General features: G+C 40.8%; 1 protein-coding gene across 2 annotated transcripts; it reads right to left on the bottom strand.

The window, feature by feature from the left end:
- Positions 1 to 7376: 7376 nt before the first annotated feature.
- LOC146561955 (glutathione hydrolase 5 proenzyme-like) lies at positions 7377 to 18922 on the bottom strand. 2 transcript variants are annotated; one of them, XM_085293412.1, is made up of 4 exons: positions 18384 to 18816; positions 15297 to 15424; positions 15115 to 15222; positions 7377 to 7526 (listed from the first exon to the last, which is right to left on the bottom strand). In XM_085293412.1, the coding sequence occupies exons 1-4, from the start codon at positions 18485 to 18487 to the stop codon at positions 7489 to 7491; spliced, it is 378 nt and encodes a 125-aa protein (XP_085149538.1). In that variant the 5' UTR covers positions 18488 to 18816; the 3' UTR covers positions 7377 to 7488. The 2 variants fall into 2 exon arrangements, with proteins under 2 accessions (XP_085149538.1, XP_085149537.1); XM_085293411.1 differs by lacking the exon at positions 7377 to 7526 and adding an exon at positions 18827 to 18922 and having other exon boundaries at positions 15018 to 15222; positions 18384 to 18565.
- Between the last annotated feature and the right edge of the window lie 111 nt (positions 18923 to 19033).

Raw genomic sequence — 19033 nt, 5'->3', positions numbered from 1 at the left:
CAAACGTAAACATTTCCAGTCACTTTCAGTTCAAGCTGCTTAGCATGATCTCACATTTGCCAATTTCTCTATCTCTTCCCCCTCTGTTGTGTGTGTGTGAGATATTCTCACTTTTGCCATTTCTTCTGTCCCTTTCAACTGATCTGTGAGTGAGTGTGTGTGTGTGTGTGTCCCACATATTGCATACTCTGCTTTTGTCCTCAAATCAGGTAGGAAGTGTCTGTGTGGTTGAGCTGGTCTGGTCTGTCTAGACTTTCACTAGATAGATCAGGCTGCACCCACCTGTGAAACAGGTGGAGGGTCACCAGGACATGCAGAACTTGCTGACAGACTCCTGGCCACCTCTTGCCTCCTTATTAGAAAGGGGCCACTCCCAGAGGCAGAGGGCTGTGAGGCACCGCCCGCCGGGCCCTCTCCTTTGGGAAAACCCTCAACACTGGGCCGAACCTTGGAGTTCTGTATGTCCATTCAGGCACACTCCATGCTTGATCTGTGGGCAATTCCTCTCAGAAGTGGAGGTCACGGTGGAGGCGTCGGAGGGCGGAAGGCGTTCCCTCAGTGGCTCTCCTCTTCTGAGATTGTGTAAAAACAAAAGTCAATGTAGTGTAAGCAGCTTGAAAGAAAGTAACTGAACTTTTTTAAATTTCTGGGAGACGGTTGCTCACACGCGGGCGGCACAGTGGTTAGCACCGTTACCGCACAGGAAGAAGGTCTTGAGTTCAGCTCTACCGTCGCTCTGTGTGGAGTTTGCATGTTCTTCCTGTTTTTGCGTGGGTTCTTTCCTAGTACTTCGGCTTCCTGCCACAGTCCAACGACCTGCAGTTAGTGGCAATAGGTAATCGAAGAGTGTAAATTGGCGATAGGTGCGAATGGTTTTCTGCTTCTATGTGTTAGCCCTGTAACAGACTGGTGACCTGTCGAGGGTGCACCCTGCTTCTCGCCCTAAGATAGCTGGGATAGGCTCGAGCTGCCCTGTGACACTGGAAAAGAAACACAGCAGAGAATGGATGGGTGGCTGATCAAACGTAAACATTTCCAGTCACTTTCAGTTCAAGCTGCTTAGCATGATCTCACATTTGCCAATTTCTCTATCTCTTCCCCCTCTGTTGTGTGTGTGTGTGAGATATTCTCACTTTTGCCATTTCTTCTGTCCCTTTCAACTGATCTGTGTGTGTGTGTGTGTGTGTGTGTGTGTGTGTGTGTGTGTCCCACATATTGCATACTCTGCTTTTGTCCTCAAATCAGGTAGGAAGTGTCTGTGTGGTTGAGCTGGTCTGGTCTGTCTAGACTTTCACTAGATAGATCAGGCTGCACCCACCTGTGAAACAGGTGGAGGGTCACCAGGACATGCAGAACTCGCTGACAGACTCCTGGCCACCTCTTGCCTCCTTAGTAGAAAGGGGCCACTCCCAGAGGCAGAGGGCTGTGAAGCACTGCCCGCCGGGCCCTCTCCTTTGGGAAAACCCTCAACACTGGGCCGAACCTTGGAGTTCTGTATGTCCATTCAGGCACACTCCATGCTTGATCTGTGGGCAATTCCTCTCAGAAGTGGAGGTCACGGTGGAGGCGTCGGAGGGCGGAAGGCGTTCCCTCAGTGGCTCTCCTCTTCTGAGATTATGTAAAAACAAAAGTTAATGTAGTGTAAGCAGCTTGAAAGAAAGTAACTGAACTTTTTTAAATTTCTGGGAGACGGTTGCTCAAATGCGGGCGGCACAGTGGTTAGCACCGTTACCGCACAGGAAGAAGGTCTTGAGTTCAGCTCTACCGTCGCTCTGTGTGGAGTTTGAATGTTCTTCCTGTGTTTGCGTGGGTTCTTTCCTAGTATTTCGGCTTCCTGCCACAGTCCAACGACCTGCAGTTAGTGGCAATAGGTAATCGAAGAGTGTAAATTGGCGATAGGTGCGAATGGTTTTCTGCGTCTATGTGTTAGCCTTGTAACAGACTGGTGACCTGTCGAGGGTGCACCCTGCTTCTCGCCCTAAGATAGCTGGGATAGGCTCGAGCTGCCCTGTGACACTGGAAAAGAAACACAGCAGAGAATGGATGGGTGGCTGATCTAACGTAAACATTTCCAGTCACTTTCAGTTCAAGCTGCTTAGCATGATCTCACATTTGCCAATTTCTCTATCTCTTCCCCCTCTGTTGTGTGTGTGTGAGATATTCTCACTTTTGCCATTTCTTCTGTCCCTTTCAACTGATCTGTGAGTGAGTGAGAGTGTGTGTGTGTGTGTGTGTGTGTGTGTGTGTTTGTCCCACATATTGCATACTCTGCTTTTGTCCTCAAATCAGGTAGGAAGTGTCTGTGTGGTTGAGCTGGTCTGGTCTGTCTAGACTTTCACTAGATAGATCAGGCTGCACCCACCTGTGAAACAGGTGGAGGGTCACCAGGACATGCAGAACTCGCTGACAGACTCCTGGCCACCTCTTGCCTCCTTAGTAGAAAGGGGCCACTCCCAGAGGCAGAGGGCTGTGAGGCACCGCCCGCCGGGCCCTCTCCTTTGGGAAAACCCTCAACACTGGGCCGAACCTTGGAGTTCTGTATGTCCATTCAGGCACACTCCATGCTTGATCTGTGGGCAATTCCTCTCAGAAGTGGAGGTCACGGTGGAGGCGTCGGAGGGCGGAAGGCGTTCCCTCAGTGGCTCTCCTCTTCTGAGATTATGTAAAAACATAAGTCAATGTAGTGTAAGCAGCTTGAAATGAAAGTAACTGAACTTTTTAAAATTTCTGGGAGATGGTTGCTCACACGCGGGCGGCACAGTGGTTAGCACCGTTACCGCACAGGAAGAAGGTCTTGAGTTCAGCTCTACCGTCGCTCTGTGTGGAGTTTGCATGTTCTTCCTGTGTTTGCGTGGGTTCTTTCCTAGTACTTCGGCTTCCTGCCACAGTCCAACGACCTGCAGTTAGTGGCAATAGGTAATCGAAGAGTGTAAATTGGCGATAGGTGCGAATGGTTTTCTGCGTCTATGTGTTAGCCCTGTAACAGACTGGTGACCTGTCGAGGGTGCACCCTGCTTCTCGCCCTAAGATAGCTGGGATAGGCTCGAGCTGCCCTGTGACACTGGAAAAGAAACACAGCAGAGAATGGATGGGTGGCTGATCTAACGTAAACATTTCCAGTCACTTTCAGTTCAAGCTGCTTAGCATGATCTCACATTTGCCAATTTCTCTATCTCTTCCCCCTCTGTTGTGTGTGTGTGAGATATTCTCACTTTTGCCATTTCTTCTGTCCCTTTCAACTGATCTGTGAGTGTGTGTGTGGAGGGCGGAAGGCGTTCCCTCAGTGGCTCTCCTCTTCTGAGATTGTGTAAAAACATAAGTCAATGTAGTGTAAGCAGCTTGAAAATAAAGTAATTGAACTTGTTGAGATGGTTGATCAAACTGAAATATTACTGTCATGGTCCAGTTACGCTACATGTATATGTATTTGTTTTTGTTTCTCTCACTTTCTTTCTTGCTTCCCTGCTCACAACGCGATGCCTGGGCGGACCTAATCATGGGCTCCCGGTTGCTGTCCTCACACCTGCAAGCAATTTCTCACCTGAGGTTCATCATCCTGTTTACCAGCCACTTCTGAAGGCAGTTGCTTGGAGCCCTTTGTCGCTGGACTACTGTGTAACATTCGTTAGTGCAATTCTAGCTTTGGAAATATTTTGATTTCTCTTTGTGCTTTGCTTGGCATTTAACATTTTGTCCTTGTATATAGATTTTCCGTGCCCCGCCTTGAGACCCTGTTCGTGAGTGTGGCAGTTGCAGTGAGCCTGTGGAGCCCCCCCACCCTCCATGGACCTCTGGATTCGCTGGACCCCTTCTCCCCACTTGTATATAGTGCACTCTGTGTCATGTAAATAAAAAAAATGTTTATTGTGATTCGTAGTCTGCGCTTGAGTCCTGCTCAGCCTTGACAATTTTTAGTCACTTTCGGTTCAAGCTGCTTAGATTCCCATGATCTCACATTTGCCATTTGTGTGTGTGTGTGTTTGTTTGTCCCACATATTGCATACTCTGCTTTTGTCCTCAAATCGGGTAGGAAGTGTCTGTGTGGTTGAGCTGGTCTGGTCTGTCTAGACTTTCACTAGATAGATCAGGCTGCACCCACCTGTGAAACAGGTGGAGGGTCACCAGGACATGCAGAACTCTTGCCTCCTTAGTAGAAAGGGCCACTGCCAGAGGCGGAGGGCTGTGAGGCATCCAACCCCCATCTCATCAATAGGGGGGTATGATCTGAAATAACAATAGATTGATAATTGCAAGTTTCAATAAGTGGAAGAGGACATTTATCAGTGACAAATGAATTTATCCAATAGAACATTTTGTGGACAGGAATATAGTCGGAGCATGTCCTGGATGAGTATCCTTATTAGAGCTTCTTTCTAGGTTAGAGAGCACACAGCTTGTACCTCCAGCTAAAATGAGATTGTGTGTTGTCATATCCAGAATTCACGAGAATTAATAGACAATTAAGGTTTCATCATCCCATTTGGGGGCATAAATGTTGGCTTAAATCAGTTCATAAAGTTGTCCATAAAGTCCATAATGTTGGCCAACCACAGTAATACGGACCCATAATAAGGACCCATAGGATCAGATAAAATGGTTGATACAGGAAATGGGACGTTTTTACCCATAAGGATGGCCACCCCTCTGTCTTAGAGTTAAAGTTGGAATGGACTATTTGGCCAACCCAACCAGTCTTCAATCTATATCGGTCTGCTATACAAAGGTGAGTCCCCTGTGGAAAAGACATAGCAGATTTTTTCAGTTGTGTAAGCACCTTTTTGTGCTTAACAGGGTGATTCATAGACTTAATGTTCCAACTTACAAAGTTGGCTGCATAACCCGTAAGCTTCGCCTGTATATTGACAGCAGCCATAGAGTTATCTAATCAAAGAGCAACAGTATGAATGTGTGTGTGTGATAGCCACTAACGTCTAATCACACTTATGTGAATTAACTTATATTTCAGCTATTTTACTTTAAATGTAAGTGATATTTTCTTTTGAAAATCCTCTAAATTAACTAGTTTTAACTATAGACCTGGTAACTAGTCTGGGATATTTGTAGCTGATGCTCCATTTTTGTACCAGTAGGTGGCAGTGTGAGACCATGGTTTGGCCTGTTGTTAGTAGTCAGAAGCATGCTCAGCACTGTTTTCTCATAATGTTACATGTACTCCCTGCCTTATCATTTCTTTCCTGCTTGCAGGCTAGTATTGTACCAGAAATAGAAAATAAAAGCAGTCACACCCGATATATTGCATAGATTAGTTATTAAGGTCAGAAACTGAAAGCACAGAAACATTGTTTAGTCTAGTAAATTCAACGTTCTGTAATGTTACTGATCGGCTCCACCTTTATAGTGTGTTGTTTTAGTTGTTTGTTTTCTGCCATAAAGTATTTACTTAAATTCAGTGCACATATCAAGATGGTAGTGATTACACCATTCTTTCGGAATCTTTCGAAATTCATGGATTATCTTTTTAGCATTCATTTTGAAGCGAGTTTCATAAGAAAATCGGCTTTGTCTATGACAGTGGAATATGTTCATTCTCTTTGTCTATCTGATAACAGAACACGTATTGAGAATATGTGAAATCCTATCTCGCTCTTGACGGAAGCAGTTGCATCTTTTCCCTCTCCCTTCCCTTATCTTTCCTGCTTGGCTTCTCATGTCCTTGTGTATTCTCGTGTAACTTTCTAACCCTCAGAGAGTCTCTCAGTCTTGTTCTCTAAGACCTAAAGAATTATGAATTTGATCAACTGGTCCCTTAACGAAATTGACACCCTATTTTTGATGAGAAGCCTGGGCTCGGGAGAGCCTGATTGTCCTGCAGAGCCCCTTGCTGCTGGATACTTGATGGTCGGTTGCGTCGTGTGTCTGGCGACACTCTCAATAGAGGACGTTGAACGAGATCTACCCATTTGGAACCATGATAACAGAGTTCTGGCTGATCGGAGCTGGCTTGAACCTGGCTTATCGAAAACAAAGAAAGCGGTCCCACAAGGCTGGCCGACGTGATTGACGATGGGCAATCTCTGAGTACTCACACTGCGTTTATTGAACGCAATATGGATAAGATCTTAGAGAAGCTCACGGCTCTGCAATGGGAAATTGACAGATCAAGTGACCAGTGATGGACATTAGACCAACTGTGAAATTGCATGCAGTTGTTCACATTAACCCAAACAATCATCTCCTTCACTCATTTGGCTCCTGAACAAGAAATTCTCTCTGATCGTATCCTTCAAGGACACCTGCGTCGGATCAGGACTGTTGACTTTGCTTAACCAGGTAAAAGGACACTCTCTCTCAAGTTGAACAGGACACACACACGTACACTGACGCAGATGTACACTCACCCCTCTCCCCCCTCCAAACGCCTCCAATGGTTGCACCCACCCGATGCAGACGGCGATTGACCGGGCCAGCTTGGAATCATGCTGCTGTCTACACTGGCAACCTCTCACCCCATTTACCCATCCCTGTTGCTTGTCATGTGTTTTCATGGTGTTACAGTGTGAAGATTCATGTGCTTTTTGTGCTGAGGAATTTTTGTTTTCTGTTCTCATACTGATCCCCTACCAGGAGCTCAGTCTGAGTAGAGTTCTCTTTTTTCCTCCTCCACTCCCCTATTGTGTTGTACATTTCACTGTTTTTCTGTAAGCTCCCTGTTCTGACCTGTCTCCCCAATGTGATGTTTGTGTAATGTATGTATGGTCAGAAGGGGTCCAATTTTGCTGCAGGCAACTGCAAGTGACAAATAAAGCTTCATCATCATCATCATAATGTGAGCTATTTTTGGAAAAAGTAAATACACAGTTGTACTACTATAAAGTAACAAAAGACTGCATGAGCTTGAATTGGAATAAATAATGGAGCAACGACTAGCCACGTCTCCCTGGCTAGTAATTTCTTTCCTGGTTGCAGGAAAGTAATTTTGGAGTAATTTTTGACCAGGATATGTCCTTCAATGCACATATTAAACAAATATGTAGGACTGCTTTCTTCCATTTGTGCAATATCTCTGAAATGAGGAATATCCTGTCTCAACGTGACGCTAAAAACCTAGTTGTAACACATGATACTTTACCACTACAGAACGTAGAGGAAGTTAGGATCTTGGGTTTATGTTCTCTAGAAATCGACTAAGGAGCACGTGACACACAGCTAAAAGAACAGTTAACATTTATTTAAACAAAACCATAAATAGTCATTCAACAATTCACAATGAGAAAATTCCAATAGTCCATGTTTGTCAGCCTGTGTACTCAGTTCAGAGTTCTTTTCAGTCTTTTCTGTTCAGGTGTGTGAAGTGTGTGTGGATAGTGTTAATGTTAGTAGTACTACCCAGGCAGTGTATTGTTTTGAGATCTCATAAGCTTATCTGTCAGGAAGTAACGCGTCTGTCACTTCTAAGTAGGCTGCAAACCTTCCTCCATCGCAGCTGGGATCCTGAATCCTGGCTCGCTGCAGGTGAATTTACTGGTCTCACTCGCACAATTTCACACTCCAACAAAAAGACCAACCTGCACAGGGCAGTGAACACATTTTGCATTAATATTATAAAACAACTTAATCAACACTAGTGACCATACACCTCTCATTTTCGTAAATGACAACTTAATGCAATCGATAATAACAGAATTAAAGAACCTTAAAACGGTTTCCATAGGCACTTATCACACAAAATTAACTCACATCTCCTCTTTTGTGAACAGCAGTAACAATAATCCAGCGCTTACTGAATTGTGAGAATGCACCTCATCGATGCACGAGAGAAGTACAAAACGTGGTCGCAGTACTATTTATTCAAAGACTGGTCATATTTATTTCACTTCAGTTCATTTTTATTTCAAACATGTACATTCACCATCATTACATAATATCATTCAATTCTTTTGTTTGAAAAGGAGTAGGCAGAAGTATACACTTATTTGCCCCTACCCCCTCAAATTTTACATCTCATTCATTTAATTTTCTTTTAGTCTTAAATTAAACAAACAAACAAATGAAACAACAGCAAAACAAACAAAAAAAATGACAATATCATTTCTTTCATATAAATAAAGACAGAATATGTAAATTAGATTCACAAATAATGAAACAAACAAACCAAAACATCACTTCAATTACAGTCCTGGGTTTACCCCGTTTTCTTCATTCTTATATTTGTTTAAGATTTGTTTTTTATATTTTATTTTAAACTGGTTTATGTTAGGGGTGGGTGATATAAACGATAAACGATATAATTTTGGCCAACGATAGAGATTTTGACTATATCACTCTATCGCGATGGCGCATGTTGATGATGTCATCAAACTGCGCCTGTTTTGGTTGAAAGCATCGCAGCGGCTACAACCATTATCATCTGCAAATTATGCTGGGCGACAGTCATAGCAAAGAGTTGAAGCACTTTTGAAATATGGGGAAAGCCAAAAACTGCGCTTCCTCCACTTCCGTAACATTGATTCATTAATGTTGAATTCTCTCGCAGCTGTTCTATTCTCATGTTGTTGCAGTATATTAATAACTAACCTCGTATTGTGGATGAATAATCTTAGTTGTTCTCCTGACTGAAGTTTGGCCCGTGTATAGCATCCTGCTATGCGATTGCATTTGTCCCTGACCACCAGAATCCCTCACGTTAAGTTTTAATGAGTGATAAAAAAAAGTTGGCGTTCATCCTTCACTGTGCTAATGTTATGCTTAAATAGCTGTGTCGCTAGCAATCACGTAGCACAACATTATATACCAGGTAGTCCAACTTCAGTAACCCTACAAACGCCACTGCTGTTTAGTTTCCTGTTTTCATTTATGTTGGAAGTGGTAGCAGAGCTGTACGTTTGAATTAGTTTCAAAAATCTCTCAGTCAGAACATGGTATGTCATGTTTAGGTGTAAACTAGCGAGCTAACTTCCTGTTAACTTCTAACTCCGTTAAATGTAATAACTTCTGTTTTCATGGACGCATGGATGTTAAACTTAATTGTTACACCTGATAAAGCAGCAACGCTGATAATTTTATTAAAGATGAAAGAATTTAGACCGTTTTTAACTCTCAGTGTTCCTTTGACTTTGGGACCTGAAGCAGACGGAGTTTTGGACCCAGATTACTCCGCGAGGCTCCTCACTACGGCAGCTGTAATGCTCTGACAATCCATCAAGCAGTGCGGCTTAACAAAGTTGTACTAAAACATTTTTTAACAGATTTCTGCACGCCAAAATCGGTTCAAGGTCCGTAAGCACAACCAGAATTCATACATAAGGCACACTCTCGATTTTTGAGAAAATTAAAGGATTTTAAGTGCCTTATAGTGCGGAAAATACGTTATACAGAAGAAAAGAATATATCGCGATATATATCGTTACTGCACATGCTTCAAATTATATCGCGATATGAATTTTAGGCCATATCGCCCAGCCCTAGTTTATGTTGTTACTTTCTTTTATTTGTTCTGTTCTGACTGTTCCGTAATTTAACTCCCGCTATTGAGATAGACATACTTTGTCGTTCTAGGACTTTGTATTTTTAAATTCCATTTTCCTCTTAAGTTATACCCCCCTTCTCTTTCTATAAACAATTTACAGATGTCTTTTGGAAGCATTTTATTTCTTGCTTTATATATTATTTGCGTTGTTTCAAACTTCACCAAGTCTTGGAATTTCATGCATTTTGATAAAGAGTGCATTTGTATGTTCCCTGTACCCTGCATTATTTATTATTCTAATGGCCCTTTTCTGCATTATAGTTATTGTTTGTGTATTACTTCTGCATGTGTTTCCCCAGACCTCTACACAATAGCTCATATATGGTAGTAGTGAAGCACAGTATAATATGTGAAGTGCTTTCTGATCCAAGATTTGCTTTGTTTTCCCCAGAACGGCAATGCCTCCTTTCCAATTTCCCCCTAACAATGATGGTGGTCAATGATCACACCAAGAAATTTTATTTCATTTACTCTTTCTAAATATACATTGTCAACACATATTTCTACTTCGATATTTTTCTTATGGTTTCCAAATAACATAAATTTGCTTTTATCTAGATTTAATGATAATTTATTTATATCAAACCACTTCTTTAATATCTTTAATCCCTGTGTGATCACCTCCAAAACCTGTGGCAATTCCACACCTGAACAAAATATATTTGTGTCATCTGCAAATATTACAAACTTTAGAATCTTCGATACTTGGCAAATATAATTTTTATACATAATAAACCTTCTGCCCCCCAGGCAGGAGGCTCAGGAGCATTAAATGCAAAACCACCAGACAGAGAAACAGCTTCATTCCAGAAACTGTGAGACTTCTCAGTCAATAATGGACAAGAACTGTTATTGTAGCACCTAATCACTACTGACATCGTCACTTTATCAATGCTAGACATCATGCCATTTGCTGCTAAAGTATTTATACCTACATTTCTATATCTATACTCCATACTGGTACTCAGGTTGTTGCACTCTATTTATTTTATTTGTATTATTTTAATACTTGCATTTATAATACTCAGGTTGCTGCACTTAATTTATTTGAAATACTTATTACTTGTTATTCTGTTTTCTTTTTATTCTGTTTCTTCGTTACTCTGTTTCTTTCGCTCCGGGACCACGTGCACGTAATTTTCGTTACACCTCATGTAAACATGTGATGCGAATGACAATAAAGAATCCATGAATTCTTTTGGACCTAATACTGATCTTTGAGGTATGTCACAAGCAACATCCATCAATTTAGATTCCTACTCATTTATTTGTACATATTGTTGCATATTCACTACATAGCTTTTTATCAGTCCAAAACCACTCCCCTAAACCCATACTTTCCATTTTTTTTATTAGAATTTCATGACTGACAGTATCGAATAGGGCTGCCACAAACGTTTATTTTGATAGTCGACTAGTCACCGATTATTTTTGCGATTAGTCCACTAATCAGATCATGCAACACAGAGCTTACTGCACCAGCATGCATCTGCTCTAATATAACTATCATTAGCTTACAGCTTTAAGTGTATGTGCTAACTAAAAAATAAAGACAAGATGATAGTTTATTAAATTTTAATTAAATTTGCAGATTGTTTCGGTGAAGTTTAATAAACTCAGCCGTCTGCTCCTTGCTATCTAAAATATAACAGGGCACCGGAGTAAATTCTCAAGCATCTCACACTTCTGATGATCAGCTGTCTGCTTGACGTTTATTCAGCTGTGTAAAAACTATAACTTTAATCTCAGCCAAACCAATTTACTCAGGAACAAATAAAATACTGAAAAAAGCCAAACAATAACATTTTTAAGTTATCTAAGTGACTTGGATATCATGTTTAACCTGAGTAGCGAAAGACGGCGGTGGGTTTGAAAATGGTTTGCCAGGAGTCTGGTGTTCTCACCGGCTCTAGCGAGCCTTGAACCCCGGCTAGCTATCGAGCTAGTGGGTAACAGACGTCTCCGAAAATGTCGGGGCGCTTTTGAAAATATGTGGTGTCTTGATAAACTGAGCACATATTTGAAGTTTACACAGCTACATTCTCTCCTGAAATATGTTAAACATTTATTTTGTGACCCAGAAAGAATAATAAGAGTAATATTAAAACTAACTAGCTGCTGCCATTTTTGGAATCTTCTGTTTCAATCCGTTATTACACTCTTAAATCCTACTACTTATTCCTGTGTCTTTTGGGATCTTACACAGCTTCAAACGACGCGTCGACTATTAAATTAGTCTTCGACGATTTTGATAATCGATGTAATCGTGACTAGTCGACTAATCGTGGCAGCCCTGGTATTGAACAGTTTTTTTAATTTAAAAAAACTCCAAGTGTGTACTTCTTATTATGTAGGCAATTCACATTTGTCCACAAAACTGTCAAATCTTTTTATAAATTTTTATAAACTTTTTATAAATAGTCACTGGTCTATAATTTGCAAAGTGATGCTTTTTACCTGTTTTGTAAATTGGAATAACTTGAACAACTTTCATTTTTTCAGGAAAAAAACCTTTTTGAAAAGACAAGTTGAAAACGTATTTTAACGGTTTTCCAATACCATAAATAATCAGCAACTCTCTTACTGTTACAACATCAATGTCATTCCAATCTGTACTGGTTTTGTTCTTAAGTCCTCTAACGATGTCATATATTTCATTCTCTTCCACTGCTCTTAGAAACACTGAGCTTCTATTCCTTTCAATATTTTCACCAGTGTTCCTTTCTATTCCATCGGCCTTTATTTCCTCTGCCAGTTTTGGCCCCATATTTACGAAGAATTCATTAAAACCATTTGCTTTCTCTTTCATTTTGTTAATGCTTTTTGTCCCTTCTATAAAGTACCCAGGGTAATCATTGTTCCTTGATTCATTTTTGATTGTACTGTTTATGACATTCCATATACCTTTTGTGTTTTCTTTATTGTGTTCTAACCTTTTAATAAAATATTATATATATATATAAGATATAGGGTGTTCTTTTTTTCCTGGCATTTTGCAGTCCTTTAGTCATCCATGGTCTTCCTGCATAGTTGTGTTTCCTGTTGATTTCAATCACCTGGCAGTTTTTACCAAGTAATGTGTTACTAATGTGTGTTTAATGTGTTCTTAAAAATGCTTCATAAGGTTTATTAACTTCTTCGTGTTCATAAACATGAACATGAAGAAGTTTCTTGCTTTAAAAGTTAATTTTTAAGACAGTTAAATGTCTTCTCTGTTCGAATTCTTTTGTAAATAATCTTGTGTTCATCTCTGTTAATTTTATAATGGCAATTATAAGATGCAAAGACTGGTAAATGGTCACTTATATCATTGATTATCATTGATTGATTATCATCTCCTTACAGGAAATAAAACTTACTTCCTAGCTTTCAGAAAAAAACATCTCCGATTGGCTTAGAGTATCAAAGATAATACAGCACTTAAAAAACACATAGAATTTACACTACACTTAACTAACGATTAGCTTGCTATGCTAACGTAGTGAGTCAATGAACAGGGATCATAAAAGAGGTACATCGGCATCAACCAAAAATGTCCGCATTTCCCAACAAGCGGAAGAGTAAAATCCTTTTTTTTTTACAAGAAATAGGGAAAAATTCCTGGTGAGTTGCTCCGACCAGCATTTGTAGCCTTAACGTTGTTCTCCTTCGCGATAACGATTCAAGTTCACAAGCACTACACAATCTCAGAGTGCCACCTACTGACACTCTTTGGGAACTACAGTTAATTTCATGATGCAATTTTAGGTGGGTTACATAGTTCATGCATTTATTACTTCTAGGCTGGACGACTGTAATTCATTATTATCAGGATGTCCTAAAACTCCCTGACAAGCCTTCAGTTAATCCAAAATGCTGCAGCAAGAGTACTGGCAGGGACTAGAAAGAGAGAGCAAATTTCTCCGATATTGGCTTCCCTCCATTGACTCCCTGTTAAATCCAGAATTGAATTCAAAATCCTGCTTTTTGCATACAAGGTCTTAAATAATAAGGCCCCATCTTATCTTAATGACCTTATAGTACCGAATCACCCCATTAGAACACTTCCCTCTCGCATTGCAAGCTTACTTTTTGTTCCTAGAGTATTTAAAAGTAGAATGGGAGGGAGAGTTCTTCAGTTTTCAGGCCCCTCTTCCATGGAACCAGCTTCCAGTTTGGATTTGGGAGACAGACACTATCTCTATTTTAAGATTAGTCTTAAAACTTTCCTTTCTGAAGCATATAGTTAGAGCTGGATCAGGTGACCCTGAATCCTCCCTTAGTTATGCTGCAATAGGTGTAGGCTGCTAAGGGATTCCCATGATGCACTGAGTGTTTCTTCTTCAGATTCACATGGACCAAATTCAAATTCAAATTTTTATTTGTCACGTACACAGTCATACACAGTACGATATGTAGTGAAATTTTTTTTTAGAAAATGTGGATCCTGCATTCTGGGCTAAAGAGTAAAGGGCTTTAACGTTGTTAAGTGCTGCTGTTTTTGCAGCTTGTTATCAACACTCAATTCAAAACCTCTGAAGGTATGTAATTATTTTACTGCCTATAGAATTGGCTGCTTGCACATCTGGCAATGCACCAGTGCTGAAAGGTGTACACAGGCAACTTGTGCTCCCATCGAGTTGACATCTATTTCAGCAAGACCACGCTAAACCGCATGCTGCATCTATTACAATAGCATGGCTTCACAGAAGAAGTACCTGGGTGTTAAAATGGCCTGCCTGCAGTTCAAACCTTTGACCAAGAAAAAACACATCGAGTGCATCATGAAATGACAGATATGACAAAAAGGACCCAGGACTGTGGAGCAGCTATCCTTTGGCAAACAAAAATGTGGGTTTTTTGACCCAGTATTTGAATTTCTCTGGTCTTGTTATATATTTCTTTGAAGAGGTATAAGATCATTTAGGTTTTTGTTGCTGACTTTATTATTATTATTTTTTTCCAATAATTATTATTTTCAATAATTAAATAAGAATAGTTGTGCACTCTTTAGTGTATTAGAGTCTTGACTTTAATTCAGTAGATGAGGTTAGAGGTGAGGAGGAGGATGACATTTTAACAAGACACCAATCATGCTGTCTCTTTCCTCCGCTTCTTTGATGACAAGAACCCTCTCAGGTGATAAAACAAAGGTATGATCCTTCATATCTTGAGTTTGACTTGCAGATTAAGGTGCAGAATTTAAAATATATCTCTACAGATAACTGACTACACCTTTAAAACCTTTGTGTTACATCTTGTGTATCATTTGGAGAAAGACCTGTTAAGACCAGTTTGGAGAAAAACCTGACTACTTCAATCTCTCTGGTTGTTTCTGAAACTAAGGAGCATGTATTTCATGGTGTTTATGCTAGATTATTCTGATAGTGTCATATACGACACCGACTCATTGTCTTTAATATCTGCTGACAGCCAAACCCTCTGTAGTGGTTTGCTTTATCTTTTTTCTTTTCTTTTTATAGTATCCCAGTTTTGCTTTTTTGAGGAAAGCTGAATGAGGAATGACTCACAGTGTGCATTAGCAGTGACCTGTACAGAATAAATTAGCTGTGTCATAAAGGTGAGTCCAAGAGCAGATTAGACTAAAACCTTATAAATATTAGCATTATGCCAGATAAACAGCCCACCTTGCGGCCACTCCACGGTCCACTCTGTGGTGTTAGGACACGACTTAAGCAGGTCAGAGGTCACGTTGCTGGGGACAGTCTCTCTGGAGGTGATGATTTTCACTTTACCTTTGAAAAGATGACATATTACTACATTAATCCACAGCAGAGCTGAGCAAAGAGTAGCGAGGGTGTCTTGTTACCGGAGCTGTCCATCACAGTGAATATGACCCCGCCTCCAATCCCCATGCACTGTGGGTTCATGATGGAGGTGCACAGCAGCGCAGCAATGGCAGCATCTACTGCAGAGCCATTTTTCCGAAGAATGTCCCTGAAAGAGTTCATCGTTATCACTTTAGTGTTATTGTTATCATGTGTGCACAATTAATTTAATTTTAATCTTCATCAAAATTGTAATGTCCCACAATTAAATTGTCATGACAGAACAAAAAGAACATGCATACTCTCTGTCATATGGACCTGCATGAATAAACTTTCTGAATCCTTTATCATCCGCAACTGAAAATAGTTGTGGATGATTACTATACCTTTCTAATCTGACGTTGTTGTCCCTGGCTCTCTTTCTCTCTCTCTCCCTCCTGCTCTGTTCCTGTGTAGTGTGTGCAGTGTAACTACCGCCCCTCCCCCCTCATCCCAGCGCAAAGCTCAAATGCGGAATGAAGCAAAAAAAAAGTGCAAGAGGGAGAGAGGGTGAGAGAAAGAAAAAGGTGGCCATGTCATTATGTCATTAGTTTTTCTTCTTTTATACCCTTTCTTGCCAGCCACGCTGTGGAGTACTTGGACTCGTGTGATGGAGCATTGTCCTGCATGAAAATCATGTTTTTCTTGAAGGATGCAGACTTCTTCCTGTACCACTGCTTGAAGAAGGTGTCTTCCAGAAACTGGCAGTAGGACTGGGAGGCTCGTGATAAGGAGCCGGCTTGCGTCGTTCACGTCAAAGACCCGGCTCTAAGAGCCATTTCGTTCACAACTGACACATCACTAAGGCACACACAAATTCTTTTTACACATACAAATCCTGATTTACAAGTACAAAATATTTATGACCACAATTTGAGCCCATATGTTCGCAATTCTTGGAGATTTTTTAGCGTTTGCATTTGGATCAGTGCATAATCGTATGTGTAATGTGAAAAAAAAATGTATCAGAAGTTTCAAATGTTACTCACTTTCCAATCTCCGAACAATTCTCGGAGTCTGCGGCCACTGCAGCTTTTGAGAAACGGCAATTAGGGTCCTCGTCGTCCGACGGGGCAACCTGACCTTTACTTTAGGGGCAACCATACCCCTAACCAAATACCACCAACTATTGCACAACCAAAAAAAAAAAAAACAAATCCAGAAGATGGCGTGACCGTTTGGGCTGCATATTTTGGGACACCAAGAGAAGCAAGGTAGTGTCACCATAACCCCCTTGGGGCTATTAGGAGTCGTATTTGCCCCCTCAGTGTTCTTGCTGGTGCGGAAAGTACCACGCTCCTCGTCTGACTCAGACATCGCTGTTTTCTTCTCTGCGTAACCGTCAGTAGTTCACTTCCTCTGAAAGTTTACCGCTTGTTGATGATTCCCCAGACAGCACAGCTATGTGTTGCGCACATATTTCCGCTGTGTGGGCACTGATAGGCGCAGTGGCGTGTCTAGAAAATTTTTGTTGGGGGGGCCAGGTAGGGGCACAGATTTGGAGAAGGGTGGCAGATTTAATTGGCAGATAATGTTTTAAAAAAAAATTCTACCAACCCTTAACCATAATTCAATAATCCTATAAACCTAATAACCAAATGCACTTTTAACTCTTATTAGAATGAGATTTTAACCACTACGGTGCAAAGTTTTTAGATACTGCGTTGATAAAGTACAAGAGATACAATCAGTGCTTTGTCAGTGTTTACTCAGCATTCAAGGACAGCAATATTTGCATAGTATTTTTACTGACATATACTGCACATATGTTTTGGGCAAAAACATTTTTGAATATTAAAATACGAACATTTGTAGCAAACAATTGACAAATTAGCCATTCCAATGCAAAACTTTCTCTGCCTGTTAAAAAAAGAAGATAATCTTCTCACAAACTGGTGTTTGATTTTGAAACAGGAAAAAAGTGGAGAAACAACTGAAAAGACTAATATTTGAATAAAACCTGAAAGCAAGTAAATACTTTCTATGCTGCCTTATGGTAAACTTTGGTAATATTGATAAAGAACAACACTGGCTGATGATGAAATACATTCAGCTGGCATGGTGACACTGCCAGTATAACCTGCAGGGCTGGACTGGGACAGAAAATCGGGCATTTTGACTACAGACCGACCCACCAGGTATTAAAGCCATAAAGCCTTTGAATGAAAACAAACCCTGTTGTGACAGTGATGTACAGTCTTTTTGGTATATGTATGATTTCTATACATTTTACGTCAGATAAAAACTTTGGTTGTAAGATTTAGATAATTATTTAATAAAAGCTAGATATTTTAAATGAGAATAGGAAAGAAAAGTATTTCTTTGTGCCCCCTTTCCCTGTTAATGCCCTACCTGGCCCCCTGGCAAAACTTTGCTAGACCCGCCCCTGCACAGTTACCAGCTGTCAGCTACATAAAAAAGGATCCTGGTGGGTGGTCTTCACGTTTCCCTCTCACCAGATATCCAAACCGACATCATGACCAGCAGCTTTACAGCTGTGGCTCCAGCAAACATCAGCTGATACTAGAAATTAATATTAAATAAATTCTAACAACAGCCGATCAAGCTTAAACGTGCTGCTGTTGTTTAGCGCGACATCTGCTGGTTTCGTCTTTCTGGCGCAAAGTGGGCGATAAACAAACAAGAGAGAAAAGCCGATCAGCTGATCATCGATCAGTTTCATGATTGAAGTAGCAACAGGAGAGGGAGGATGAGAGAAGAGGCAGCTGTGCAGCGTAAAGACAGAATAAATCCAGCTTTGTGTCTTTTTCCATTCTAGCTGAAGTTCGGGACAAACTGCGTCTCTTCTCAGCTCAACACGAAACGTGTAATATTTTCTCTGATTGAGGGACCATTCCATTTTTTTAAGGAGCCGTTGGCAACTCTACTAACTAACCTTATGAATAAAATAAAGTTCACTATCAGTAACATCATAGCAACCGAACAGCTGTATAAAAACTCCATCAAGCTGGCTAGAACGCAGTATGAGTTATTGCAACTGACAGTAAAAAGTCAGCACAACGAAAATAAACTCCACCTAAACTTAGTTCATATCTGACCCAGATAGACTGCAGGTCATAACTTCTTACCTGAAGTTCAGTTCACCTGACACTCGGACTGGCGGCTGCCTCGGGGCTCTCCTCCTGCCTCCCCTTCCCTCATCCACCTGCTGCCTCTGTGGAAGCCCCGCCATAGCCACCACCAAACAACGGAGTTATTTCTACACATCGACCTGCATCTGGCCAATCCACCACCTCTCATTGTTCATGCCCTTACAAAAAAAATAAAAAATAAGTCAAATAAGCCCGATGGCCAGTCCAGCTATGTTAACCTGCAACCAAATCTGCAGCTCCATACAGCAATGTTACGACTTAGATTACATCTTATAACTCATAACTCTTATGTTAGCTCCCCTCTGTAGCATACTGTCTGAAATATTCCACGGCTGCAATAATTCTTTAAGTGTTATTTTTTCCTTGGTATTCTAATTTCGCCGAAGTTTACTAAACTCAACAAACTTAATATTACTTACCGGGACATTTATTCTGTCCTCATTTTCTTTCACCGAAAAATTGTTTCCTGCAGTGACGTCTTTCGTGCTTGGCTCTCCTACCTTTGCTAACGTGATGCACATAGCGATGCTGCATTCACTTACACTCGGATATCTGAGCGTCACCGTGAAAACATAATCGGACATTTGATATTTGATTGAATTTTATTGTTTTGCCTTTGGGGTGGC

This window comes from Mchenga conophoros, linkage group LG12 (assembly GCF_057382185.1).
Source record: "Mchenga conophoros isolate Kocher_MC1m ecotype Shallow Benthic linkage group LG12, M_conophoros_male_GT1.1, whole genome shotgun sequence".
Taxonomy (NCBI): Eukaryota; Metazoa; Chordata; class Actinopteri; order Cichliformes; family Cichlidae; genus Mchenga; species Mchenga conophoros.
This window is presented reverse-complemented; position numbering and strand designations above follow the sequence as displayed.